The sequence below is a fragment of the Aulonocara sp. 'chitande type north' Nkhata Bay genome, linkage group LG12 (genome assembly GCF_057382095.1).
Source record: "Aulonocara sp. 'chitande type north' Nkhata Bay isolate Kocher_YH1m ecotype deep benthic linkage group LG12, A_spYH_male_GT1.1, whole genome shotgun sequence".
Lineage (NCBI taxonomy): Eukaryota > Metazoa > Chordata > Actinopteri > Cichliformes > Cichlidae > Aulonocara > Aulonocara sp. 'chitande type north' Nkhata Bay.
The window spans coordinates 28,485,742-28,513,696 of NC_141355.1; the positions used below are offsets into that span (position 1 = coordinate 28,485,742).

General features: G+C 40.1%; 2 protein-coding genes across 6 annotated transcripts; one reads left to right on the forward strand and one right to left on the reverse strand.

Annotated features, from left to right (window-relative positions):
* Nucleotides 1-4,825: 4,825 nt before the first annotated feature.
* LOC147317646 (LHFPL tetraspan subfamily member 2a protein-like) lies at nucleotides 4,826-18,426 on the forward strand. 2 transcript variants are annotated; one of them, XM_086314838.1, is made up of 3 exons: nucleotides 4,826-4,937; nucleotides 12,729-13,428; nucleotides 15,198-18,426. In XM_086314838.1, exons 2-3 carry the CDS (start codon nucleotides 13,026-13,028, stop codon nucleotides 15,452-15,454), a joined length of 660 nt encoding a protein of 219 aa, XP_086170964.1. In that variant the 5' UTR covers nucleotides 4,826-4,937; nucleotides 12,729-13,025; the 3' UTR covers nucleotides 15,455-18,426. The 2 variants fall into 2 exon arrangements, with proteins under 2 accessions (XP_086170964.1, XP_086170965.1); XM_086314839.1 differs by lacking the exon at nucleotides 4,826-4,937 and adding an exon at nucleotides 5,773-5,886.
* LOC147317647 (secretory carrier-associated membrane protein 1-like) lies at nucleotides 17,037-27,390 on the reverse strand. Of its 4 annotated transcripts, XM_086314833.1 has the most exons (10): nucleotides 27,146-27,390; nucleotides 26,226-26,306; nucleotides 25,895-26,005; nucleotides 24,376-24,387; nucleotides 23,948-24,059; nucleotides 23,062-23,190; nucleotides 22,720-22,879; nucleotides 21,963-22,064; nucleotides 21,751-21,868; nucleotides 17,037-20,615 (listed from the first exon to the last, which is right to left on the reverse strand). In XM_086314833.1, exons 1-10 carry the CDS (start codon nucleotides 27,200-27,202, stop codon nucleotides 20,454-20,456), a joined length of 1,044 nt encoding a protein of 347 aa, XP_086170959.1. In that variant the 5' UTR covers nucleotides 27,203-27,390; the 3' UTR covers nucleotides 17,037-20,453. The 4 variants fall into 4 exon arrangements, with proteins under 4 accessions (XP_086170959.1, XP_086170961.1, XP_086170960.1 ...); XM_086314835.1 differs by lacking the exon at nucleotides 26,226-26,306 and having other exon boundaries at nucleotides 27,146-27,389; XM_086314834.1 differs by lacking the exon at nucleotides 24,376-24,387 and having other exon boundaries at nucleotides 27,146-27,386.
* Nucleotides 27,391-27,955: the final 565 nt, after the last annotated feature.

The following is a 27,955-nucleotide window of genomic DNA, read 5'->3' on the forward strand; positions in this document are numbered from 1 at the left end:
ACCCTAATGTCAGACCATGCAGTGCTCTGAGAAACGGCTAAACATCAAATACCTGCATCTCAGACTCTACGGGCCTCAGTTATCATGTTAATTATTACATTTTACGACTTTTCAAAGTTGCAGTCCTTGCAGTTATTGAGTCAGCCATAAACTCCTCTGCACACCAAAGTATTCTATAGTCAAATGTAAAGCCATCTGTCTGACAGCTGGACTGAAAGTGGATCATGCAACAAGACAGTGATTGCAAACACAGGAGCAAATCAACAACAGAATCACTGAACAAAAAAAGAAAAAGAATCAAGGTGTTGCAATCACAAAGGGCAGACTTCAACCTGATTGAAGTGCTGTGGCATAAACTTAAGAGAGCTGCGCATCAACGAATGCCCGGAGACCTCAATGAACTGAAACAACGTTGCAAAGAAGAGTGGGGGAACATTCCTCGACAGTAATGCAAGAGGCAGATAAAATCATTGAGAAATGTTTTGCATGTTCTGCAGTCCTGTGACTGCAGACAGTCCTGTGAAAGCTTTCTTTTTCATATGACTGTATTCACAATTTAATGACAGATAATGTAATACATTCAGTACCAATGTGCATGAGGATTTACTACAAATGCTCGCTTGTATTTGGTATATTTACTGGTATATTTGCGAATAATTATAATTAACATGCATAATTAACTTATAAAGGAATCCTAGGAATTTGTTTTTACAAAACCTTTCAAGTCGTTTCCACTATAACACAATATAAATCATGAAGTTGTGGATTAATAGATAAAAATTTAGTAGTTTTGTGCCATTTTACAACCTTAAATGAGATGAGAAATTGTCAGATTTAGGATGAAGGATAGACAAACACTGTCCTCAGTGGGGTAAACAAATAAAACATGTGCAAAGCAGGTTATACTTATGCAATTTCATAATAACCAGCTACTGTGGTGGTCCTGGATTTTTGACTCAGTTTTGTGTAATTTCCAGTTGATTCCTATTGTTTGTTAGTATCTTCTGTTTATCTTCTGTTTGTTTCGTGTCTTTAAGATTCTTGGTCTTCATTTTTTGTTACGCTGTATTCTGTTTGGTGTTTTCACTTGTGATTTATCTTGGATTCCTTTCTCCTCCTCCTTTACTTAAGTCTAGCATCCCTCATATTCCCTAATATTGTGTTGTAAGAGTCTTTGTCTCTGTTGTTGTGAGTTGAGGTGTTCCTCTGTAATGTTGCTTTCTGTTTTGATTTGATAGGCATTTGTCTCTTGTTTTAACTTTCCCAGGTCTGTGTGTAGTTTCCCGGATGTCTCCACTTTGCCCCAATTACCCTTTGTCTTTTGTCAGATTTGAGCCAGTTTACCCTTGCGTTGTGTGTTTTGCTGTTGGCCCCGTGCCATTTTGGACCGTCCTGAATTCAACCTCAGTAAAAGTTGATTTTTTTTTGTTACCTCCGTCTGTTTCCAGCAATTGGGTCCAGCTTCCTGCTACACATCATGGCAGCAACATGAGCAAAACCTGTATCCACATAAAGTCAGCTTCTTATAAGAAACTTAAAAACCACCAGTTATGTCTAGATTTTTCAGATTCTAGCAAGATTTACGCATTGATAGTTTTAGAAAGTGTGCAGCTATATATTAAAAGCCCTACTGCAATTAACACAAATATACCAGGCAGCCGTGATTTTCACACACACCCACATACAAATCTGTAAACACATGCACCAGGAATGGCATCATCATAACTTCCTCCCCACAGTCACTAACCATCAAACCCACTCATCTTTCCCAGTGTCTCCCAAGTCCTGTCTGCATTTCCCATGGAGTTACCCAGCAGCTAAGAACGTCTTCCTATGTCATGACCACACGTCTCTATTTACAGACTTATCTGCCTCCCACAGTGTTCTCACCAAGATGAGACACACAAACAGCACTGGTGTGGAAAGAGGAAGTTCTGAAGGCAGGGCAACCCAAATGATACAGTGGCTCGGCTGCAGCGCAGAACTGTGGCACTGTGTGAGTGAGGAGACAAACTGTAAAGTGTGAGTCTGTGAAGAGTGCCACGAGGGCGGCAGCTCTTAAAAAAAAAAGAAAAAGCTCCCACTGCATCACTCCAGAGACTAAATGAAAGCTGGAGTTAGCAGGCCTGGAAGAGGAGTTTCTTGGCTTTATTTTTTTATTAGGTTTTGTGTATGGCTTGTTCAAAATGTATGCAACAGGAATGCAGCGGAAAACAGTGTGGTCGTCACAAACACCCAAAATATAGAAAGAAAACCCAAACAGTATATATCATAGTGACACATGTAATACTAGAACATACAAACTGGACTGTGTCAAGACTGTATGTCGTCTTTTCTTACTAAAATGAGAAGCTTTAGAGCTTTTGTCTTATACTGAATAAGAAGGGTGTATGACAAATAAGACAAAAAACGCAATCCCGTGAAATTAAAAAAGATTTAAGTTGAAGTCAGTGTTATCAAACAGTGTAAAGTGGCTTGAAGCTTGAGACTACAGCAGTCACCTTAAGGCGCTTCCTATCATAAGTTGAACTTAACAACACTGGGGAGGAATAGCTCCTCTGTAACAGACAGCAAATTCAAGCAAAACTACTCTGAAGGAGAGGCAGCAATCTGCTGTAACCAGCTTGCAGCTGGGGGGAAAGAAAAGGCAGAAAAGAGGAGAACAACGAGCCCGCTGAATGCATAAACTACAGGAGAGAGCAGGCAAAACTTAATAAAGATCAGTGATGGTATTTAAACTACATGTGCAGTGCACTGTGGGAGGTCGCACGCTGTAAAAAAAAACCCTAACAACAACCCAACAAACAAACCAAAAAAATCCAACAGGAACAAAAGAAAAGAAAATGTTCTGGTAATTTTCTGTTACTATGTGCAACTTTCCTTAAATGTTTCCTTAAATGGTAAATGATAACATTCATTGTATAAAACATACAGAGAAATTAAAACTGAAACTACATTTTCTTTCTCTTTTCTCTTTCGTTTATTTATTTTTATTTTAATTGTGATTTTAATTGTGCCTGTTGCAGCAGTGGTTCAGTGTTCACAGCTATACAGTATGTAGGCCATAATAATGATGATGATGATGATGCGCCTTTCTGATGAGCAACAGACTTACAGTCAAACATGCATATGTATTTTAAACATCATTAGACACACCAGAAATCAGTACAGGGATCTGAGAAAAATTGGCTATGACAGCATGAGGCTGTTTTTACAAACACACTTATAAAGGAATTTAACTTTCAGTACACAACACTATCGGTGCACAACACACAGTCCTTTAAAAACACCCTGCAGTGCATTTGTTCCTTTTATAATTTTCACAGAGTGAAGGTCTTCCTCAAGTTTTAGCAGTTTGATTATACCTCACTGTCATAACATGTTTAAGAGTGGCTCGTGGCTCTAGGTCAAACTACTCTCAACATGCAGAGGGAAGCTTTTAAGGCTGTTCTGGTGCCTTAAATGTCTGGTAGTCAAGGCTATCTTAAGTTATACGTTGATGCCAACCTGATCCAATCAATGCAAAACCATTCACAAGCATCATCTGTTGAAGTTCTCAGTCTTCCAGTTCAGTCATGTTAAGTCTAAAGTACTCAAATCAAAGGCAACTAAACTTCTTTCACGTTGTTGAAGATGTTTAGTCTCTTATCTGAACGGCATCTTCAACTCAGAAAAAGCTTGAAGAAAACATATACAAGAACCTAAAAGGAGTCCAGCTGCCATCAGCTCAAGCGCTTTAAACCATTTATAAACATTCAAATCACAAACCCTTACTCCTTAAAGATTTTGGTAACAATGTTATGCATTTAAAGAAATATTTGATAAAATGATTAAAACAGTTATCGTGGTCTCATAAAAGCCAGTTTAAAACCTTTTGTTTTTCTGTTTTTTTGTTTACACAGTGTTTTATTAAACTAAACCAACAGCTCCTGGTTTTAGCTCCATATTTGGCAAACTGGTTTCAGGATGATATCTTGTTGCTGAACTGTTGCGTTAAAGTCAAAATCCAAATCACAAGTCATCACAAGCAAAATGTTTATCTGTTGTCAGCTTTTTAAGGAGAACTTCTTATTCTCATGTACAGCTCCATATAGTTTCCCTTTTTAATAATTCCTTATTTTTTTTCACACTCAGCCTCAGTGCTGCCACCCAGCTTATCCTCTCATCATGTCTTAAACCACTTTAGCAGCTCTCTTTCTTTCTTCTTATTGGCCCCTCCTCATAAACAAAAGCTTTGAACAGCTGCTGCTGTAATCACAGCCAGAGCTGTGTGTCTGCGAGGCCAATATTAGGTATATCGCTCTGTTTTTGTAACATCATACAGAGGCAACACCAAAAAAAGGCGTTTGGCTCACATGGATAACTCAAACGTATGTTGACCTCAACATAAAAAGCATGAAAGGCGCACTTTTTCATAATGATAATATTTATCCAGGACTATTTCATTGGTCAGACTGAACATAAATAATCAAATATCCCAGTAAAATAACATTATGTAAAATGATATCTCACCTAAATATACGCAATATATGATATGTCTACACTTATGTGTTTTTAGCAGTACCCATTAAGATTTAAAAAACTGAATTTCATTGCACAGACAAAAAAGGAGTTCGTAGATCGTTCTCGACGCGTTTAATTGAAGAGCTGAGAATAAGAACATCCAGGAAATAGTCATTTTTTTTCTAATCATCGCTACAACTTTTCGTCTACTTTCTCTGTGGCACACGGCGGGGGTGGGGGATGGGAGCGAGAGGGGGAGGCGAGAGAGGGGCGTAAACTGGGGGGGAGAAAGGATGGCGTCAGATGGTAGCGGGGCGGGTTTGTGGGAGGGAGAAGGAGAGAGTCCCGAAGAAAGGAGTGAATGAGTGCTTGGAAAGCTGGGCTGCCCCGGGAAACGAAGCAGTGTTTCAAAACTTCTCCGCTTTTCGACTTCGGTAAGTAGAAGAGTTTGTAGCAATGACACAGCTTTTGGCCGGCAGATGTGAATCTCACTGCTGAAAATACCATTAAAGCACAGCTGTAAATCAATCGCTGCTCAGCCTAACGTTCATGTGTCAGCTGATTTCTTTCGTCGGAAAGCTTTTCATTGATTATTCGCAGCTGTACGTTTTTGGAGTTCGCATGCTTCGCTGAGTTGTAATACACAGGCATGTTGCTACTTTAAGACTTCTTGGAGGATTGTGCGTTAAGACCGCATTTATTCACAGAGTGAGCTATCTGCACTTGCAGCTGGCTCCGTGTTCTGATGCAGCATGTGGCAGCGGTTGAAAACGTCAATATTTTAATGGTTTTCACCTCTTTATCTGTATTTCGCACATGTCCGCACAGCAGCCCTTTGTCCCCTTCCCTTTCCACCACAACCCCGTGTCCTTGAAGTGCGGTGCAGGGTGGAGGTCCATCTTTGGAAAGCCACCCAGGGAGTAATATTCTCTCTGCCTGACACACTGTTGCACTGTGAGGGGAAGTGGTGCTACATCATAAACCAAACAAATCAAGAAACATCTGCAGTGTTTACTCAAGCTGACATCAAGAACAAACTTTAGCAATAATAATGACAAAAGGGAGTTATGACTAACTTTCAGTGAGGACTTCTCATTGTGACTCATCCAATGATCAGTACTGCATTTTTTGCACTTACACGTGCAATGTTCAACAAATTCCAGTGACCTTTTAAAAGATTATGTAGTTCTGCCGTAATTTCCTTCAGTGTGATTGCTCTAGCCTGCCCTCTTTTCCTATGAGTGAGTTTTGACAAGCGCAAACTTGTTAGGTGTCATTGAATGGAGCAATGTGCTGATGATAGCCAAGGGAGATGTCTTTTTCTTTGCTTTTTTTTCCCCGGTGAAAATACAAGCTGTGCTTCTAGTGAATGCAGGAAATATCGTAAGTCATATTTATTTATTGAGGTTTTTATCAGGCTGTGATAAAACTAGTTTTTAACATAAGCATACGTGTTGAGTCAGGGTCACGATTGACAGACTTCTAATTATTGTAGATAAAACCATTATTATATCCAGTTACGCCACACAGTTCTTCACATTGTTGCTGTCCTTTAGATTTTGCTTCCTTCTTGGAGACTCCTGTTCTCTACTGAGTGTGATTGTAAACTGTCCTTCATGCATTCTTTGATATGTAAACCTTTAGAGGCAGCCACAGCTGGATACTCAAGTTATTTATGGAACTCTTTTCATAGACTAACATAGTTGTGTTGTGTGGCCTTTTTTGTTTTTACCTCCTTGTAATTATTGTTTTCGTCCGTGTGTTTTGATACATTTCTCATTGCTAACTGAATGTAAATCTCAGAGTGTGAATGCAGTGAGAGGAAATGTCACATACATATACAAACAAGGATTTGAAGGGATTTTAGTATTTAAATCCTTTCCAAATGGATATATTAGTGTTTATAGTAGTTTTATAGAATACAAATCTAATTAACATGCCAAAGCTCTTATGATCTTTTAAGGAAAGGAAAAAATAGAAAAGAAAGGAATAGATTGTGTGTACGTCAATCATCCTTTCAGAAACAAACTGGAGAGCGGGACGGCTGAAGGGGTAGAGCTAGCCCGCGTCATGCATGTCTTTGTGTAAGTGAAATGTGAGGGTCACTTACTGACTTTGTGCATCACAAACTGTGAGGCTACAACAGAGTTTGCATGGGGAGTGAGAGGCCGGGGTGTTGCACAGATTGAATAGGTTAGGGGCCATGGCGACCTGTTTTTGAGAGTGAAGAAGTGCATTCTGGGCCAACGGTGGCATGTCTTGGAGAGGTAGAGTGAGTAAGGGGGGGGAATGGTGTCGGCATGGCTTTGTGTTGCCTTTGTTGAGTTGAAGTCTACCAGATGAAGACTGCTGATTTTTCTTCTGTTTTTTTGGCACATCCACACACACACATGCGCACAAATGAGCCTGGCTGATACTTTTCTGTGGGGAAGTCATGTGTTTTTTTTGATGCGATTATAGCCAGGTTGAGTGAGCACAGGCTGGGACCGTTTATGATTGTGTATTTGTGTTTGTTTGTCAGTGAAGTGGGATCTATTGTTATGGCATGATGTTGGAGGGCTTCTCGCTGTTGACTTATTGTTTACATTTTTGGGCCCCTCTATTGTCATCGAAACCTTAGGTCCAGTGGTTGTATATGAAAGTTAGAACTGCTGGCGTTTGTTCATCAGCAGTAATAGTCTTCTGCAGCTTGAAATGTTTTATTGTGTTTAATCTGGGCCTGCAAAATAAATCTAACTCACTCTGGAGCGCTAAACATGCATTTGATGGTGGCCATCACTCAGTGGCAGACGTTATGAGACACAAATTGTGGTAAATGCCTATCCATGGGAAACATTTTCTCCTCCTGCAGCTCTTTCATTCCGCTCTTTATGGAGGGCAGCAAAAGCAGCAGCTCACATGGTTATGGTTAGCAAGAGAGAATTCTTGATGAGAACAGCTCTTGTTTCATAATATCTGGGACAATTGAGCAAGTAAACCAAAGAAATCAAACTTATCTTGCACTTATTGTCTTTTATGCTTGGTATGCCTTGTGTGACTCACTCTTGGGTGCTCTCAGCTCTCTTGTTGAAGCACTCACTGCAGTAAGGTGGATGGTTAATCCCCTGAGGCTATAAGTTTAGGTGTGGCAATCAAAGGACTAGGTAAAACGTATTAATTCTGTTTGCAACATCTCCTCTTATTTTTCATTCTTAATTTTTTGTTTAAACAGCTGACATTTGCGATGGTAAACATGGTCTTGGTTTCACAAGTTTGTTGGAGGTGAAGAGAGCGTGGCGTTGATGTGTTTTTGTTCAGCAGATAAAAATGAGCACTGATAAAAGTTTACAAGTCTACACTGAAGGCCACAAGTGATGATGAGTCTTGATGAAGCACCAAGAAGCTTTTATTAATAATGTACTGGAATTAATTGGAAAATAAAGACATGCGGTTAATATATTTTTTTCTGGCGTGGGTGGTGGATGCGTTGCTCCATTCTCACTTGCGTCATATGGAGCTCAGCTGCTTGCATTCTTTTATGGTAGAAGGACACGTTTGATCCCGCCCAACTCTGACTGGCATCAAACTGCTTTAGTATCATATTTATTTTTCATTTTCCTAATTTGTGATGATGCAGACAGAAAGTTTTATCATTTGAGTGTGCTTGCTGTTCACATATTGTATGAGCCCTTGTGTTGCCCTAAAGATAGTGAGTCAGCCTTTTATGAGGCCCTTACTTCCAGAGGAGCAGCGCAGAGCAGAGCTCGACTTAGGGCTTATGGTTTAGGTTATGAAAAATTTGCTACTGGGGGATCTCTATCCAAATTAACGGGGGGGTCATCTGCTATGGGCGGCTGATCTACCAGCTCAAACATGCTTTTCTAAACAGGCTCATCACAGAAAAACAATAGCATTTTCATTGTCTCTCACATCTTCAATGAATGGACTTTGTTTCCCATTTTAATGGCTGTGTCTATCCTCCCTTTACCAAATAATCTGGGTCAGCATGCTTTAGATCTCTTAACCACCCACCTTCAGTCCTCATTCACTTTTCACCCTTCAGAACAGACTACAGTGGCCTGCACTCATTACCTCAGCACCTTGGCATGATACCAGCACTGTTGCTGATATCTCAGACCAATTAACTCCTCAGCGGCTTCCTCTAACGGCTAGCTGACTGACCCACATATGTATCTGCTGCTTTATCTGGGGCTTGGAGTCAAACGGACATTTCGTTTCATTAGTAGAAACTTTACTGGGCATACAAACTGCTTGAACAACAGGTTTCATGTCTAACCTGTGGTCCACATGGCTGGCTGTTGGCCCACAGACTGCATTTTTTGTAAATTCCATGAGAGAAAGTTTGTCTCGTAGCAGCAAGGAGACTGTTCATGTTGGCTTGTTGAATGAAGTATTAGAAGGCTGTGTGTAAGTTGGCTCGGGGCCCTCTCTACATGCTTGTAATGCTGTGCAGCAGGCTTGGTTTGTGTCAGGACAGGAGAGCAGCGTGGGATAAAGCAGGTCGAGATCAGATCCAGAACCACATTACCGCTGAACATCTTTCATCCTGTTGCATATCTACCGTAACATCAAACTCTGCATCAGGGAGGATTCATGAAAGAGTCTCCACGGTCTGTCGGTGTTGGGGATGATGCATATGAGAGCGACTCCACAAGCACAGAGAGAACTGCAGTAACAAAGATCTGCCTGTTTCAAGATATGTATCTATCAAAAGCAACAGGGAAGCAAAGGCCTCTCACCCACAGCGCCTTGATCACCGGGTTATGAATAAGTCATATTTCTGAGTGTCTGATGTGCCGTTAAGTGTAAAATACTCCTCCCCAGTGCTCATATAAACACACAGAAAATCTTGACCTTGCTGAGGAAGTGCTGTTCAAGCGCTTTCCCAGAACAACCACCAAACAAGCGGAAAGTATTCATCAATTTCAGGATGTAGTGACCTTTATGCTCTCTCAACAATACTGCAGTAAGCACTCTTATGCACAGAATGTGCATATATATACATGCATACATCCACAGACTCAGGCAAATGCCTATCAACAAGTTGGTACTAATAATAATAATAATAATAATAATAATAATAATAATAGTGGATTGCATTTATATAGCGGTTGTATTAGTATTGATCAGCCAAGCTTGGTAACCCCGGAAAGAAATGGGCTTTTTGTAGATGTTTTTTGTTTTTCTTTGACTTTGTCAGACAAATTAATCTGCAAGTAATGAGTTACTTGCAGATTAATTTGTATGCTCTCTACAATTTTGAGTTAAATACAAGCATAGATAATACTTCAAAATACTTGGGCCTAATAAAAGTGTAACATTAACTTTTTAAGGCTTAATTCTGACAGCGCTCTTTGAGACTAGAGAGCGGAAGACGAGCTGTGAGTGAAGAGGTTTCCTGTAGTAGCTGAGAGAGATCACACGGTGCCTGCTGACTGCCTCGACGAGGTATGTTTTGTAGGCTCCATCTCTGTACAGAGCTGCTAATTTGTGGGCATTGTAGTCTTAACAGAGAGCACCATGCTCAGGCTGGATGGGTTATAATCAGCTGCAAACAGACGGCTCAAACTCCAGAGGAACTAAAAGTGTAGACTGTGTAGCCAAAAACAAAAGCTCATGCAAACAAATGTACGCACATGATTATGTGCGCTTGAAAGAGCCACATTAACACGCATTGATTTTCTCACAATGCACACGCACTTAAAAACACCATTTCTGTATTGTAATGATTTCTATAAATAGAGCTAAAAAGTTGCCTGTGCGGTGAGTGCTGTTGTGTGATATGACTGCCAAATGGTAACGGTGATAACAATAAGGAGCCATTGTGTGTGTGAAGAGGCCTGGAACAATCTCAAGGACTGTAATAGAATAGGGCACTCCCTAAACCATCCTCAAACACATAAACACACTTCAAATACCTGCTTATATTGTTCTCGGTCTTTTCTTTACAGCTACAATTCCCTGAAATTCGGATTCACAGCTCATTCAGACACACTGTGTTTAGATGGGTAGTTTGACAGGTCATCCTCACAATGCATGAGTGAATCTCTAAAACGTTTGCACAGACACTGATGCTTCCTGTTTGCTTCCTGTTTATTTCTGCCATTTCCTTATGGGGCTGAAAACGACCAGTGATGTTGGCGGATCTTCTTCATCTCTACTCAGCCCAGTTGTAATTGAAATGCACTCCCTCTGTTTAACCTCCCTCTGGGTAATTATTTGTAGACAGTGTACTTTAGCTGGAATTTTGTGTGATCTCTAATTAGTGTGTGAGATAGTAGTAAGAGAATAAAGTTCAAGTGTCCTGAAGCACTAAAATTCTGCTCAAGCGCAAGCAGACGAGATGAGATTTAACTAGGAATCTTTAAGACGGCTTCACCGTCCAAGTAAAATCAAAGCAGACTTGTGCACAAACTACAAACACATCCTGCCATGACTTTCAAACACAACAGGGGACTGCAGACATGACTGAATCCCCCTGAACTGAATCACGGCTTAACCGTTCCAAATCTCATACCTGCTACTCAAATGTCGTCATGCTTCGACTTTGTTGTTATGATCTGGTTAATCCTGACTTCACGTGATTCGGTGTAGGGGTAACAGATAATACTTGGTCTGGAAATTCCTGAAGTGTTTTGCCTTGAAATGACTTGGATCGTGACAGATGTGGTGTAATGATTTATCGCCTTTAATTGAGGCTGGAGGGTTGATTATGTGATTCCTGGTGCTGTACTTGGAGTATTCCTGGCAGGTCACCAGAGTGACTTATAGCTCTTAATTAATTTTTTTTGTGCTGAACTTTTCATCACTGGCAAAATGACACATTCAGCAAGAATTAGAGCAATAACATTGACTCTTATTAGTTAAACAAGCCTCTCCTCCCTTCTATGTGAAAGTTATGGCTCTATAAAGTGCTTGACTAATGGTTTCTCATAACTGATACAGACGGGAGAACCCCTTCTGTCTTAACTCCAGTGGTGCCAAGCTGTGCCAAAAATATTCGTTTGGTTTTATGGTTCCAGATTTTGAGATCTCTGAAATATCTCCCACTCCCTTTGTACAAAAGACATGAATTTTTTTTTAGTTCTTTGCTTTTGCAGAACTAGAAAATGAATGAAGGTTTAGTTAGTTTAGTTTATTTTTTACAAAATCTTTAAATATTGTCTGGGGGAATGCACAGACACAGGTTTCCCTTGGATCTACCAGTGAGATCTGCCAAGATAGTGAAGATAACACATCCTGCATATTTTTCTGTATGTATCATGCAGCTGGTTCATGACATCAGAGGGTTTCCAAGAAACTTCATTGCTCCCCTAAGACCAAGGATGCGTCGAGGCCAATCTGGTCACAGCAAGTAAATCATAATGCAGCAACAGTGCCATTGATTGTTGGGACTTCTGGCCATTGCACTAATACAGATTTTATTTCTGTTGAATAAAGAACAAAGAAATGCATTTTTCTTTGCTAAGCTTAATGAAAGCCAGTAACTAATGCTGATGTACATTCATTTATTCAGGCTGTAATTTAAGCAGTGAACTGAAGGATCCCATTGATGTTGTGTCTGCCTGTGACAGCGGCGAGGATATGGCACATTATATTGTGTGATTCTATCAGTGGTTCCATAGTGTAGTGGTTTACACATTTCCCAAGTGAAAGATTAATGGTTTGATTCCAGGAGGAGACACAAATTCCTTGGGGGTTGCATCAGGAAAGGCATCCGGCCAAAAATAAAATCTACCAAATCAAAAATGTGGAGCCACCCACTTTAGTGAATACTGAAAGTGGCTTTTGTTTGATTCTGTCAAATGTGGCATGCTGTAACAGAGTTTTGTACTGCTCTGCGCTAACACCTGCTTAGTGGCAAAAAACACAGTTTCTATCCCATTGCAGATAAAATCAACCAGCCAGATGTCTACCATGAGTAAAACGAGGACAGAATAAACTCTGCATTGTGATTCATCATGACTGTTCTAGCACACACTGGGAAGTTTGCCTTATTACACACTCATAACAAGCTGTTTTTGACTTTAAAGTAGCGCTTTGGGAGTAGGTTTTTGGTAAGGATGAATGTTTGATGACAGAGGGTACAAATTGGACACTGTTTGTCATCTGGAAAGCCTAAGGAGGAGCGTGATGATTCATAGTTGCTGGAGAATCATTTGTAGATGTTTCTTACACCCTGTCCTTGTTGTGTTGCTGACTTCAGTGTGTCTCTGTTCATTTAGGCTTGCTGTTCAGGCGGTATCATGACTAAAGGAAGCTGATTTGGTGCGTTGTTGCCATTTGGGATGTCTGAAGCCAAACATTACCTCAAAGAGGAAGAAGGCAAAGAAGAGGTGAGAGAAGGGACAACATCTGCTCTGAGAGGATAAGATCAGCAGCCCATCTGGATCTGCGCAGGGAACCTAACAGACCTTTCTCTTTCTAAGGAAGGGAACTGAAACTCTCCAATAGCTTAAAGGGCTTCAAGAATTTTTATTAAGTTTTTCATCATTGTTTTTTACCTTCTCTGAGCTAAAGCCATGTGCCATGTTATTGTAACATGCCGTTCCATGCTGTGGACCCTACTCAGCATTGTAGTGGCCTTTGCTGAGCTCATTGCATTCATGAGCCCGGATTGGTTGCTGGGATCGCCTCGGAATGACACCAGCGGGACCAGGGCAGGAGTGGACTCAGAGTACCGGCCATCTCTCGGCCTTTACAACCGCTGCCTTCGTATTGGGACCTCGCAGGTGAACTGTGGGCCCTATGCCACGACATTTGGAGAAGTGGCCAGCGGCTTCTGGCAGGCTGCCATGTTGTTTCTGGCAGCGGGGACATTAGTGCTTGGGTGTGTGGCCTTTATCTCCATCTTCAGCCTGTGTTTTCAGAGCATCCTGAAGAAGAGCATATTCAACATCTGTGGACTGCTTCAGGCTGTTGCAGGTAAATTGTTAATCTGTATGTATGTGTTAAGTATCTTTGTTACAGAAAGTAATCATGTGCCCCCTCCCACCTTCATATATATGTAAACTATGCTCTGAGGACAGCTTCCACTAAATTGAAATGTTTTTTATTTTATGACATAAATAAATTATAGTATGAAAGGGCATATATAATAAAGTTGCTGGAGTAAAACCAGTTACCAGTCAGATTAAGGGGTCACCCCAGAGTATACTAGTATGTAGTCTACTGTTTACAAAATATCAATGAAAACTGATTTCAGAAATTACATATCTAAGTTTTTTTAGGTTTTTATCTCATAGTATACAAAATTGAAAGAAAAAAAAAAAAAAAAAAAATATATATATATATATATATATATATATATATATATATATATATATATATATATATATATATATATATATATATATATATATATATATATATATATATATATATATATATATATATATATATTTTTTTTTTTTTATTTAAAAAGACACAAACTTCGTTATGATTTATACAAATATGACACAAATAGATGGTAAATGGTCTGTGTTTGTATAGCGCTTTACTCAGTCCCTATGGATCCCAAAGCACTTTACACAGTCAGTCATCCACACATTCACACACTGGTGATGACAAGCTACATTATAGCCACAGCTGCCCTGGGGGGCCCCAGAGGCGAGGCTGCTGGACACTGGCACCACCAGGCCCTCTGACCACTGGAGCTGGGGCTCGAACCGGCAACCTTCCGATTACAAGGCAAACTGCCAACTCTTGAGCAACGACCGCCCGTGAAAGATGAAGATGAAGAATAGTTGTTGGATAGGTGGCAGAAATCATACCTCAATCCAGCAAATGGCAATAAAAATAAACAATTAATATACTATAACACAGTCAGGTGTCAAATAAAGTAGTAAAATAGAAACATTATAAACAGAAGGATTTATTAAAAAGACCAGTCTCAATCAAGACAGATTCATTTTTGAGTCCAGACACAAAGTTTCTGAGTTTCCATATATTTACTCTTAGAAAAATAACAAGCCTGCAAACCAACCCTCCATAATTGTTTATTGAATTTAGGGTTGCAGTGGGCTTGAACTTATTATAGCTGACTTGCCATGAGGCTACAAACATACAACAAATACATGAATATAAGTTTTTTTTCTCTTCTTTTTTCATTGCCATGAATCTACTGGGTTCATTCACCATTAATACTAGATGTTGTATGTTACAGGAACTGATTTCAAGAATAGCAGTGCTGAATCATGGTCAAATTCAAGAAACTGAGGAGCTGCATATCACTTGCTCCAGAGCTATTGCTAATATGCCAGTATAGCGTCTATCACATCAAGTCTGTGCAAGCAAGGCTGTTCGAGCTCAGTTTTGAAATCATGCCATAGTCTGTAAGGAATGTCAGTACTGCTTTTGTGTTGGCAAGTTACAACATCTGACTTTACAACATCTGATGTTCATCATACTTTCCCAAGTTTATTAATCTTACCACTGTATATTTTGCAATGAATCACACAGGCGGGTTTGACTGCCCAGCTTTATTGAGTTGGTAGTCTGTAATTACGTGATATCACCACTGAGGATGAGGGTCAAAGTTCTCTCCACCCATTACAAATCAGCTCGTCAGCTGAAAAATTGGTGTTGTCTTTAGCAAAGTTGACTCACTATTCTCCCACCTGCACTGCGATTTGTTCAAACCTTCAGCTCTGACATGACTAAACCCCTCATATCATCACCTGCTCTTCCTCCAGGCCTGTTACTGATGGTCGGCCTCATGCTGTACCCTGCTGGTTGGGGTTCAGAGAAGGTGAAGTTCTACTGTGGCTCCGATGCGTTGCCGTTTCGACCATTTAATTGTTCACTTGGCTGGGCGTTCTACACAGCGATAGGAGGAACGCTAGCAACCTTCCTGTGTGCCGTTCTGTCTGCACAGGCCGAGATCGCTACTTCCAGCGATAAAGTTCAGGAGGAGATTGAGGATGGGAAAAGTCTGATCTGCCTGCTCTGAGCCTTTAGAAAACCTGGGAAGCTGCAGAAGATCACCCACGGTGTAATTTCTCTGATGTGGACTACAACTTCTTGTTTCTCAGTGGGGATTTTCTTCCCCCCTCGTGATAGTCTGGATAAAATCAGCTGATTGTTGTAAACGGCCTTAATAACACCCCCCCCCCCCCCCCCCCCCCCCCGACTTAAAAAAAAACCAATTACTCTCTCGTGATGGAGACTACCTGATGAGCAGTTGAAAAGGGAATAAAATGCTTCCCCCCCTTTTAGAACTTCAGTTTAAAAATCTCTGGTAAAGCTGGAGAAGGAGGAAAACTTATATACTTATACTTTTTTTTTTTTGCTGGAATAGCAGGAGGTTAGTGAAATAAATTGGATTGGCAGTGGATAGGTTTTTAGATTTAACATGTTAAACACGGCCAGAAAGGCAGTTTATTTGTTTTAACCATCATTATGTTCATTCATAGGGTTCGATCACTAACCACTACCAGATTCAACAACTCAAACACCCAGCAACATTCTTGTACAAATATTTTATTAATAATAATGCTTGAGTAAAGAAAATCTGTACTTTTGCCACTTCTGGTGATAGACATTAACTTGAGGTTTCCTAAATGCCTATGTGCTCTGATTCTGTGGTAGCAGGACATTGAGACTCTTTTTAAACGCTTTAAGTTGAAAATCACCACAGAAGGGATTTTTAGTTTCAAAGGGAGCTCCTCCTGTTTAACTGATTGTGTAGCTTAATAACAGTTTGTGTGTGCGTATGCAGAAACAAACAAAAGAAAACAGAGCTCTGCCAGATGTTTCATTGTGTGTGGCTTCGTGATGGGCTAAAGCAGCAAGATGAAGCAGGTGGTTTATCATGAAATACCGTATGACATGCAGAAAGCCATAAACACAAGTCTGGCTTTGTGAAGGTGCCCAAAAGGAAAAGATAAGGATTGAAAAAACCTCCCACTGGGTCATTACACTTCATACCCACTCGTGAGTGATTTGGACACTTTTGCAAAGCTGATTAAAGTGAACCTCCATTGCAGTTTGATGGTTTTCCAATTGGAGCTTATTTTATTTTGCACTCTGCCTTTAAATCATTTCACATTGCTGCATATTGTATTAATTTCTAATTCATCCATTTAAATGTTTCTGTATATGTTAGGATTCATGTGATGCAGTGCTTTTATTCATTGTAGATGTGCAATAATTCCATTAGTGTTGTTTTCTGAGAGCAAGTAGGCAGAATGAAAGTGAACTTGTGATATGGATTTACATCCAAACACATAGTATGACTGTGATTAAATATATACTGTCTGCTATTTTTGTTACATTAACAAAAGAGTATAAGTGGAACACTGTATGAGGCTTCGTGTATGAGAGGGTGATATATCTGAGGACAGAGAACCCGTGCTTAAATAAAGCAGGACTTCTTTACTCTGTGTTAGAAATGTGTAAACTCTGTTTCTACTGTGCCAAGACTTCCTGATGAAACACTGACCCCTGGAGACGGACGGTGGACATTAGCTCATAACAGTGTTAAGAGGCTTGTGAGGTAAATCTGAAGTGATATGAGATGATTAACAAGTTGGTTGTTTTTTTTTGTTTTGTTTTTTTTGTTTACTGGCAATTTTTAAATTTTATATTAAATCCATTTGTTTAACTTTTGAAAATCTCGTGAATCTTTTCATCTCTAAGCATGTATGTATGATACCCTGCAAACTGTGTCACGGGCTTCGGAGTCTAAGTGGTTCTTAAACTTTTTGTTTAGTATGCCACCAAAAAATAGTAATTTGTATTCAAACATGACCAGTAAAATAAATAAATGAATGGATGTATGAATAAAAAAAAAAAAAAAAAAAATTGTCATGAGAATGAGCCTACCATCTTGCAAATGGTAGAGCAAGTTTTAGTTAGCTGAGTGACATCTGTAGCACATCTGCTTCAAGGTTTAATTGTATGCTCAGAGATTATCTTCTGCATACTTTGGTTCATTATAACAAGCAGTTACAACCAAGATGTGAGAGTTACTGTTGCCTTTGGTCACACTGCTTCAAGCTGAATAATTCTCCACTGACCTCTGCATGCATCAGCACAATCTTTGCCTAGAGAACTACGGCTCACCGATTTTTCTCTTTCAGTTCATCCTCTGTAAACCTTAGATTGTGTGGAAAATTCCCAGTAAAACGGCAGTTTCTGAAATTCCGAGACCACCTTTCCTTCCTCATTTTGACACAGTTTGAATTTGAGCAGATACCCTTCTCCATGGTCATTCTTAATGTTTTTTTTTTGTTTTGTTTTTAAATCACGGAAAGAGGATAAATTTGTAATTATATAACAAATCCACAATCATTTCTTTGAAATTTTATTTCATGTTAATACCATAAATATACAAAACTCAAACTATTTCACATGCGACAAAGGCCAGACAAGAGTGCATTACTTCTTTTTACACGTGATTTGATAATGGGGATCGATTTTTCAACTTTACAAAATATACAAGTGTCCCTTTCTGGATGAGTTTTTTTTTTCTTTTTCTCTGATTCAGTGAAATAACATAGTCACAGGTCCGAAACACAGTTTTGTGTTGGCAAACTTCAAACACATTGTTCTGTACTGCTGACCAGCTCATCAAATACATCAAGAAATTACCCACTGCAGCATGGCTTTGTAAAACAACTGTTTGAAACTATAGATAGATGGGACTCATGTGGGTGTATGTAAGGAAAAAGAATACCTCAAAGTAAAACATGGAAAGGGATCACACCACAAACTGAGATTTGAAAACAAATCTGTATGGACATTTGGTAGATTTCTCACAGCTTTTCAGGACATAGAATAACACTTGAGGGAGCTTATTTTATTTCTTTTCCTCTTTCATACCGACCATAAACACACATCCTCGTACGACAAGCACACCTCTTGCAAGGTCAAGTTGCAAAGTCATTAAACACTTAAAAAAAACCTTTAAATCTAGCTGATGCTATGACAGTGTCATTAAAAAAAACCCACACAAACCAAAAAGGAAACAAAATGCAAACAGTTTAAATTACACCATAAATAAAAACATTTTTCTCTTGCGCTACGTTCAACATAAAACAAGAAATGTGCAATGAATTTTGATGAAATTACGTCCAAATCAAAAGAATACTGCGAGAGATCTAGGCTTATTCTTTCAGGACAAATTACCGAGCCTCAGCTAGCTAACACTGACAGCATTTCGTCCACGATAAAGTTCAGGCTATACATTTTTAATAACAGTAGTGCCAGTTATCACCCGTCTTCTGCCATGCACATCTTCACACACTCACCAACATCATGAGAGGTGCTAAAGCACAAAGAAAAAAAATGAAGAAACCCACATCCATATTTCACATCAGTGACAGTAGTCTGTACAACTTGGTGCTGGATAACACTGTTATTATTGTAGATAAATTAGTGTATCATAGTGACGGCACCCCAAGTCCAATCTTCTGTTATATTAATGCTTATTTTGGCTATAAAACTTCAAATGTCAGTAATTCACTACTGACCGAGGAAAACAAAAATGGAGTGTTAGCCTATGTAGTGTACATATACACGATGTCAATGTTTTTTTTACAAGTTTATGTATGCAGGTTAATCTCAGGAAAAATGATAGCTTTATCACTTTATCCAGAACTGTGGACAGTGATTCTTCTGTGAGAAAAGGCAGGTCTGATCCCTATGAATGGTACGCATCCTTTTCAATAGGAAACACGACAGCGGGAGGCCACGACTGAGCGCCTCTGAGATTCATAGCAGCGTTAGTTTTCGAGTATGAGGAGCTACAAAAACAACCGAGGGCCACACAGTTTTTGCGTTAATACACACATAAGGGGAAAAAAAAAGCTAATATTCAATTTTCATTCCCCTTTTCCCTCCAATTTTCTTCTCTTAACCGTCATCTTCTGTCAGGCAGCCACCGAGACATGCAAACAGCCCTCACAGCAAAACCGAGGGAGGATAAGTAGGCAGACATTCACCGAAAACCAGCTCCTTGTAGCTGGGACCAAAAGGAAGTGGGAAGAATGACTTTGCCAAAGACTTAGCTACCTTGGGTGTGCTAAACATGCATGCCGCTATCATGCTGTCAAATCTAGAGATGCTGACCCAGCCCACGTTGTCAAAGTAGCACACAGAGCAGGAAAAAAATGGCTCACCTGGCAGGTGTTGTTGGGGGGGGGCAGGTCCTTATATAAGAACATACAGACATTTTCCTATTCTTGTGATTTTTTTTTTTTTGTTTGTTTTGTCTTTTACTATAACAAGAATGGTACTTGTCTCACAACAAAAGCACAGATATAGGACAAGGTACCATTTACCTTTCAGAGCTTAATGACGGAGCACTGGATTATATTAAAAAAAAAAAAAAAGAAGAAAGAAAGAAAGAAATCAGAGCCACAATTTTCTTGGAGTGAAGCAGACATTCGCACAGAGGCCCAGCCACTTTCAGTATACGGGCAAGAAAACCAAACTATGTGCAAAACACCACGGTCAGATCACTTTTCATTTATCAGACAGGAAACTGTTTCGGGGTCATCACCCTCACAGAAATAAGGTATGGTCGAGCTGCGACCTTTACCTGACCTAGGATCACCTCGAGGGGACAGACGAACAAGGAGAGTAAAGGAGTGCGCAAGCGTGTGCGATGAAATCTCACACAGTCGGAGCACACCTTGAGTCACTTGCTGGATGTTTTGTGGGATGTGAGCAGATAGTCACCTGACTGAAAAGCTGACCAGGTGGATGCAGGAGAGCTGATATATGATTTAAAGTGAAGATGGACAACTCCGATCGTTTTTTCCGTTATTTTGCTTCACACTTTTTAAGCAAAGTGTGTCGGTGCAGGGCAAACATTCACAAATATTATCAATTTGATCCGAGGACCAGCAGGGCCAGAGTTGTGCATCTCCATTTTTTCTGTGTGTGTGTGTTTAAGTATATGCGTGTGTGTTTAAATGAGCACTGAGCACGTGTACCACATCTGTTTATGGATGAGCTTTGAAGGCCCCGCGAGCAGCGTTGGATGCAGCATTGGCTGCAGCGTTGGCAGCTGCAGTCTGAACGGTCTTGTTAGACATGACCCCGGTCGCAAACTCTTGCTGGGCTTTCTCAAAACTAGCACCGGTGGTGCGATAGAGCGCGTGCACCTGTGGAAAGAAGACAAGGAATTAGTTGCAATCAATTTATTTGGTTTAAATTTACCAAAAGAACTGCAGCACAGCACGATAGGAAAGATGTTTCTCTTCCTGTCCAGTCATAGCACTGATTCTTCTTGGCATACAGCACTATTCTTATTTCTAACACACTACAAGATGATGTAGACCAGGGGTGTCAAACATAAGGGGCCAGAATGGGCTGGGAAAAAAAATACAATCTGGTCCACCGGACAGCTCTGGAGAATGTGGAGAGTGGCATTAATTTCAGATTTTTTTTAAAAACACCAGCAAAGTAAAAACTCTCTGATCTTTCACTATAAACTAAAAAAAGATTTTAAAGAGTCTTTTCTGCAAATTGATAAAAACCTTTGAAATTTTGTTGATTTAACAGTCAAAAAAGCAGTTTTGTAACAGATTTGTTTCATTTACTACAAGAACATTTTTTTATCAAATAGAAAAACTGAGTCACACTGTGGAGACTGCACTTCTTTTTCTTTGTTCTAAGCCATCACAAGGATTAAATTTATAGTGAGAGAAAGGAGGAGATACACTACTAAAAGGCCAACTTAGGATCATAGTGGGCTGTAGTTTTAGATCCCTAGTTTAGATGTTTCCCTCTTCTCTGTCCACTTAAGTCTTCTTTATTGGCAGCCATCCTGGCAACATTTGCGGGCACTTATTCCAAGCTAATAAAACCAAAGCCCCAATTAAAATGAATGGAGAACGAGCCATAACTTTAATTTCGGAGGTCAACTTCACATAAAAACTGAATTGATTGAATCTTCATTTACATTTGATTTGGTGACTTTGCCCAAAATGCGAAATACAGAACATCATGACCTCGTTTAGGTTGCAATCCAGAGAGCAGATATTATAGAGTACACTACCCTAACTCTTTACTACAGTTACAAGTAGATCTGTCTGCCACTGCCCAACTGGCTCTCATATTTCCCGCTTCAGCTGTCGATTTGCTCGGCACTCCTGCCATCTTTGGCATTCCAAAATTCTCCCACTGATTTCTCAGAGTGCCACATCTCACTTTTACAGCGTCTCTATTGTCACAGCAAAACCTTTTACTAATAATATCCTTTGTCACTGTAAGGATGCCGTCTTTGTGTTGTGTTACCTTTTTAAACATAATGAGGGAGCCCACAGACAGAGCAGTAAAGAGGGCTGCGATGAGTAACATGATGATTCCTACAGGGATACTGGTGTTCAGGCCAGTTAGAGCTGCGATCCAACCACTGGCAAGACAAAGAAAAAAACCAAGGTGACAATGTGATCTTCAGTGCACACTGATCTACGGTGCCTGGATCAGCTCAAGTACAAAATACTCACCATGTTCCCCAACCAGTGATGCCAATGGTTTGTAGAACGTGAACTCCAAACTGACAGATGTAGACGAAGAAGAAGACAAAGAAGCGGAACGAACTGTCGCTCCTACGGTGGAAAAAAAAAGAAACGGTAAGAGAGCAATGTGGAGGGAATAAAGTCAAACTGTGCCACTAGTTCATCCTCCATTAAACATTAATTACTTAATCCTTCCCTCATTCTCTCAAAGCCTTTATGCGTGAAATAGTCGAGTGCACGGTAAGAACATGGCAAAGTCAGCTGCCCAACTCTTTTTACCAGTTTCATATTTGGAACACTATTAACTTTATCTTAAGTTAATTTACGTGTGTTAAAAGGAAGGTGCACATCTGTTCAGTTTTTATAGAAGCTGAGAGTTTGTGATGTTTGAGAAATGCTGTGTGAGCTTGTTCTTCTGGGCACACAGAAGGGGGACTTTAAATCCCTGAGCTGCTCCTTTAAGAAGAAGACAGGCAGTAAGTGTTTTTATTTAAGATAGCCTTGATCGGCCACAGACACAGGAGATAAAGCAGAAATGATTTTGGAGAACATACCTGTAGGTCTGTGTTCACCTAGACCTACTCTCCTAATCTCTTTTTTTGGTGTCTTTTTCCAACCTTCCTGTGTATACAATTTATTGTATTTCAACTATAAAAACTGAACCCACATATTTATAGAGACTTAGACCCCAAATATCAGTGGAAAGGCAGTGTTCTTCTTTTTGGTTTTTCATGTTTCAGCTTACCTGAAAGCCCCGTAAAGCGGTCTGTACCAGCAGACGAAAGAACATGGGGTAAAAAGCAGAAACCAGAGCATAGCCAGGCCAAAATCTACGCCACGAGTTGGATCCACACAGAACCAGGCCAAACAGCCAAACATGTTCACAAAGAGCGTGCCTGCATGGACTGATAAACAAAGATGACAAAGAACCTCAGATTAAACCTAAACTTATACTAAGCAACATTTTCTATACAGATTCTTGTGAATGACCAAACGGTTGATGTTTCTTAGGTAACTTGCATCATTAACCACTTGATGTGGTTAATTTAGAAAGAAATTGATGAGGTGTGCTAAATAGTACACTTACACATCCAAAGGTTGTACATAATCTTTACAGTCTTCTGGAACTCTACAGGGATGTCCACTGCAATGTCGTGGTAAAAACATGGACCAACAGGGAACTTCTCCGGTAGTGGAGGCCAGTTGTTCTTCCGCCCTGCGTGGAGAAACGAAGCAGTGGTTGGATGTTGAGCTTTTTCATCTAAATCTAAAATATTATTAAATATACTAACAGATTTGTTTGCAAGAATCTTAACAAGGCAGAAAAAAATACGTTACAAGTTATTATCACCACGGACATTATCCTACAATTAGTAAATGTGAATAAAGTATGAGTGATTGACATGAAATGTTTCTTTCATTCAGTCTATTCAATTCTACTTCAATTAGATTTGTCCTATGTACATTTAAACATGAACATGCACTACAACATTATGCCTTCTTAATTCAAATACAGAGAAATACTTTCTTTTACGTTATAAAACTGTGTTTGTCAATCACCATTTATTTATTTTATGCAACTTGTATTAAATTTCCAATTTTGTAAATCAGACATTCACTAAGATATATAGCTTGTGTGTCGCTTTCACTCCCATCCTGCACCACACGCACATACACATGCACTCACACACAGCAACACACTTTGGTCCATTTGATCAACTGGACATTTTTTGGCACAGTGCAAAACTTAAACTGGAACATTTCCTGTTCCATACTTGTGTAAAACTGTACCTGCACAGAATTAAAATGCTCTTCACAAATTGTGCGCCACGCCCGATATGTTAGTGTCAAGGTAAGAAGTCAACTTTTAGATCAGCGCTGTTGCTAGTCCAGCTCTGAGTGGGACCCAGAATTCAGACTTTGAGGTTGAAGCGTGCGAGTGATTCAAATGGGTAACTGATGGACTGACTGACCTCCGACGGCTCCGTGGGACTGTAACTCTCTCTCTCGACGATCGAGCTCTGCTGCTTTCTTCTCCAGCTCTTCCTGCCTTCTCAACAACTCAGCCTGAGCACGCGCTTGGTCCTGAGACAAACACAGATGTGATCTTAAAGCTCACAATCCAACATCTGACAGAGGTCAGGTATGACATGAAGTACAATGATGTAAGTAAAGGTTTTGTCACTCAGGGAAAGCTCAGACATGTTAGTTTAACAAGGGAAAATACGGGCTCTGATTTTAAAACGTATCAACAACTGCAGTTCACTCACTTGCCTCTAACAGCTAGTTCTATACAACTCTAAAGTAATGCTACAGGTGGAAAAGGGTCATTAAATGGATCCACACTATTCAAGACAGTGACATAAAAGGGTGCAGGAAACGTTAAATGAAAAGGCAGTACCTCATTACGCCGCTGATAGGCCATCAGAAATCAGATAAGAATATGAAGACCAAGAGGAAAGGACAGAGTGTTGTAGTGTTGCAAGTATGGGGACAGTTGCACATTTTTGGTTCTTTTTCAATTTTGATCACCTTTAACACATAGAGCCCAAAGTCTAGGTTCTCTGGGACTCGCTAGCCACCTTTAACTCTTCTTTTTTGTACACAGGGATCTACAGAGCTAGCTAAAAAAGGATATTTGAACACTGCTGCTTTTGCTAGTCTGCAACAGAAATGCTGGTTAACTAAAGCGACCCACCATAGAAAGCAGTGCCTCTCTCTTTCTCTGATGGGAAATTGTAAACAAGCAGGTGGGAAATGAGACAGACAGCTGCGCAAACTAGTGTGAGTTTGCAGCCCACTCGTATCTAGGCTGTGTCGAGAGTGCAGTAGCTTATAACCACTTGATTGGAAAAATGTACAACTACATTCTGCACAGACATGTAAGGAAAGACGTCTGCTGTTGGAGAGACTGCTAACATTAGCCCATGTTTTCAAACGTATCCAGCACTGTGTGTAAGATGTGCAAAGTACCACTTATTCAGCAAGATTAAAAATACTAGCTTATTTTCAAAGAATGTGATTAACTGTTTAAAGTAGCTCTTAAAAACATAAGCAGTATTTCTATTAATAATGTTTAAGTTCTACAGTCCTAGTTGACTCCCTTGAGTTTTTTCTCAGACCAGTAAATTAATCTTTCTGAAAAGTCTTTAGTCTGTGGAAACTTCAACATCTTCCCTCTAAAGTGCATTTTAGCTGCTTTGACTGTAAATTCAGGTTCATCCCGTTGCTTCTGTCAGCAATAAAATCAAAGATTAATGTCAGAGTTAAGAGTTCCCTTGGGAGCCGTATAAACCCCAATAACAAAACCTCCACCATTCTTCACAGGTAAAATTTGAGACTGAAAAAACAACGCCATCAAGCCAAAATTTTCTTTGATTTTTTTGCGTCCTTCTGGACCTTCTGTTAATGAGTATCCTCAGCGATGCAATGATCTACACATTTGTGCTTCTTGGCCTAACAGGTTACATTTCCATTTTTCTTGTATAGGCCTGCTTTTACAGAATAAATCCAGCTGTTGATGTCCACCTCTGTCTGACAGATTTTTCTCTCTTATCTACCTCACTTGCACTCTGACCCTCTTTACTTGTCATACTTACAAAAAACTCCATCTCTTCATCAACTCCAAGCTAGACATTAACTGATGTTAACACACTGCTTCCCAAGAAATGTTTCACAGCCATGTTTTCAATTACTTTTCAGCACTTGCACATTGGGCACTGTGTGTTTAATGGCTATAACACACTCACGGCTCTTTTTATATTATTAACTTGAAAGATGAGAAAAAACATGTGCGACTAACCAAATATGTTTAGTTTGAATTGCAAATGACAAAAACATGTTGACAACCTAACTGAAACAAAAAAATGAGAAGAAAACTGGATGTGAAACATGTATATAAATGTTCCTGTGTGTTTTACCTGAGTCTGTTGCTGTGAGTAAGCTGGCGGCTCTTCTGTGGGCTTCATGATGGCAGGCTGTGTGTTCTGGGAAGGTGCTGGAGTAGATTTGGGGGTGTTTCTTGGGGCTGCCTGTAATCCAGCAGAGATTCTCTATGTTAATATTTGTGCAAGCATTAAGAAAAAGTGTAATTAGGCCACAGTCATATTTTGTCACTGAAATCCTCTGTGACTGAGAGGAGGAGGAGAGAAAGAGGATGAGGGTAAGGGATAAAAACGAGGTCACTGACTAAGAAGCACTTAAACGCATGCATGCACACTACTCATCAATGAAGTTGCCCGTAAAGCTGACCGTTCTGGCGTCTGTGAAGGGGTTATACTCCTCCAGACCACCAGGAGGGGCAGATCGTGTCACCTGGGTCACCGAAGGATCCTACAGGGCAGAGAGGTCCACATAGGAATTTAGGGAGTTAAAACTAAAACTGCAAGACCAAAAGCTTCATTCACAAGATGCCGTTAGTCAGTCTTTAGTTTCTGAAAATCAGCGGTGAGAAGTTTACATAAACAACATGTAAATATCTCACTTTAATGATGGTATTCTACTAATATTAAGGCTTTCCACCATGTTTTGTGAAAAGCTAAAAACGCGCAAGTTTAAACACCCTGATAAACACAGCTTCAAGTAAAGGGGACTCAACAGTTGCTTGAAATTAAAGCCTTAAGATTTCTGGAAGCGTGTGGTTTATAAAAGGTGGAATAAAATACAAGCTGTAGCAGAAATTAATAGCTTGTTCCCTTGCTTAACATCGAAAACAGATGTACGTGTCTGTGTTTCCAAAATATTAGTCTACATGACTGCAAAGGCAGCCAAATGTTTGCTGGATACTGTGAAAGTACATAACACTGTGATATGAGCACAAAAATGCACCTGTCCTAAGCTAGCCACCCGGTAAACTGTCCATCAAGCTAGCAGTGGCCAGCGAGTGTTTACAGACGGTGGGCAGAGCTAATGCTATCCAGCTAGCTAACGTTGACATAATGTGTCTTTGTTCTCAAATGACATAATTCCTTTAAATTCGTTTACAATAGATATCCCCAGCAACAGTGAATTGTGACCATGTAATTATTCGGCACTCCCTCTACAAAACTATCGAGGAATAAAATTTGATGATTAGCTCATTCTGCAAGCAGGGATGCTAAAGTGAGTTTGGCCTCAGTGGGTTTTCAAGCGTATACTAGCTTGCTTGCTTGCTAGCTAGCCGTGTCAGCTACCTGAAAAGGATTGCTGAAATCCGGGTCTGCGAACGGGTTGCTGTCGAAATCGGACATTGTGTAGCCTTTCTAACAAGAGTTTCCTGTGTGCGGGAACTCCCCGATTCTCCAGGGAAGACTCAGGTCCTTTGATTTGACTGCTTCTCTCTGCCGCCTGCAGTCTTCTCCGCCTCCTGCTGATGGAGACCCCTTGATTAGCAAGTTAGCCAGTAGCACAAAAATGGCAGGAGAAGAGAGGATGCGTGATTAACAGAACGGTCTACGTCACTGTTTCAGCACCGCGGACAGCATGATGCCCGGGCAGGTGCGCTACCTCTGTACACAAATGTGCAGAGCACTGCACGACACACCTCTGGTGTATTGTATTGTTATGTACTGTATTTGTGTGTTGGACTGTGTGTGAGTATTTGAGACTTAAACATGGAAGATTACAAGTTCACATGTTGCATTCAGTCTCCGTATTTCCAGAGTACAATGTGCAAAACATACTACATGAGAGTTTACTGATCACAAAGTTCATCCAGTCCTCAAACTATGCGCAAAAGCTACTGCCTGCCTTTATGGCAATTTGTTGTATTTGTGTGATGTTATGTAAGTATACAGATGTTTACTTACTGTCTGCAGAACACAGGATCCATCTGCATCATGCTGAACTGATACAAATTCTCTGACTAATAATATAAGGAAAATCTCACTCTTACATTGTAGACTCCATATCATGGATTACTGTACTTAACCCATTGGAGCACCTATTTGAATCGGATGATGATAGTTTAATTATATGTTTCTTTCCGTGTGTGCGTACTCTCC

What these genes read in the sequence shown, in the direction of transcription:
- LOC147317646 (XM_086314838.1), top strand. Translation starts at nt 13,026, where the DNA reads ATGTGCCATGTTATTGTAACATGCCGTTCCATGCTGTGGACCCTACTC. An exon ending in ACTGCTTCAGGCTGTTGCAG is followed by an intron (nt 13,429 to 15,197) that starts GTAAATTGTTAA and finishes CTCTTCCTCCAG; the next exon opens with GCCTGTTACTGATGGTCGGC.
- LOC147317647 (XM_086314833.1), bottom strand. Translation starts at nt 27,202, where the DNA reads ATGTCCGATTTCGACAGCAACCCGTTCGCAGACCCGGATTTCAGCAAT. An exon ending in CCGCTTTACGGGGCTTTCAG is followed by an intron (nt 22,065 to 22,719) that starts GTAAGCTGAAAC and finishes TTTCCACCGTAG; the next exon opens with GAGCGACAGTTCGTTCCGCT. An exon ending in CCCTCATTATGTTTAAAAAG is followed by an intron (nt 20,616 to 21,750) that starts GTAACACAACAC and finishes TTCTTTCCACAG; the next exon opens with GTGCACGCGCTCTATCGCAC.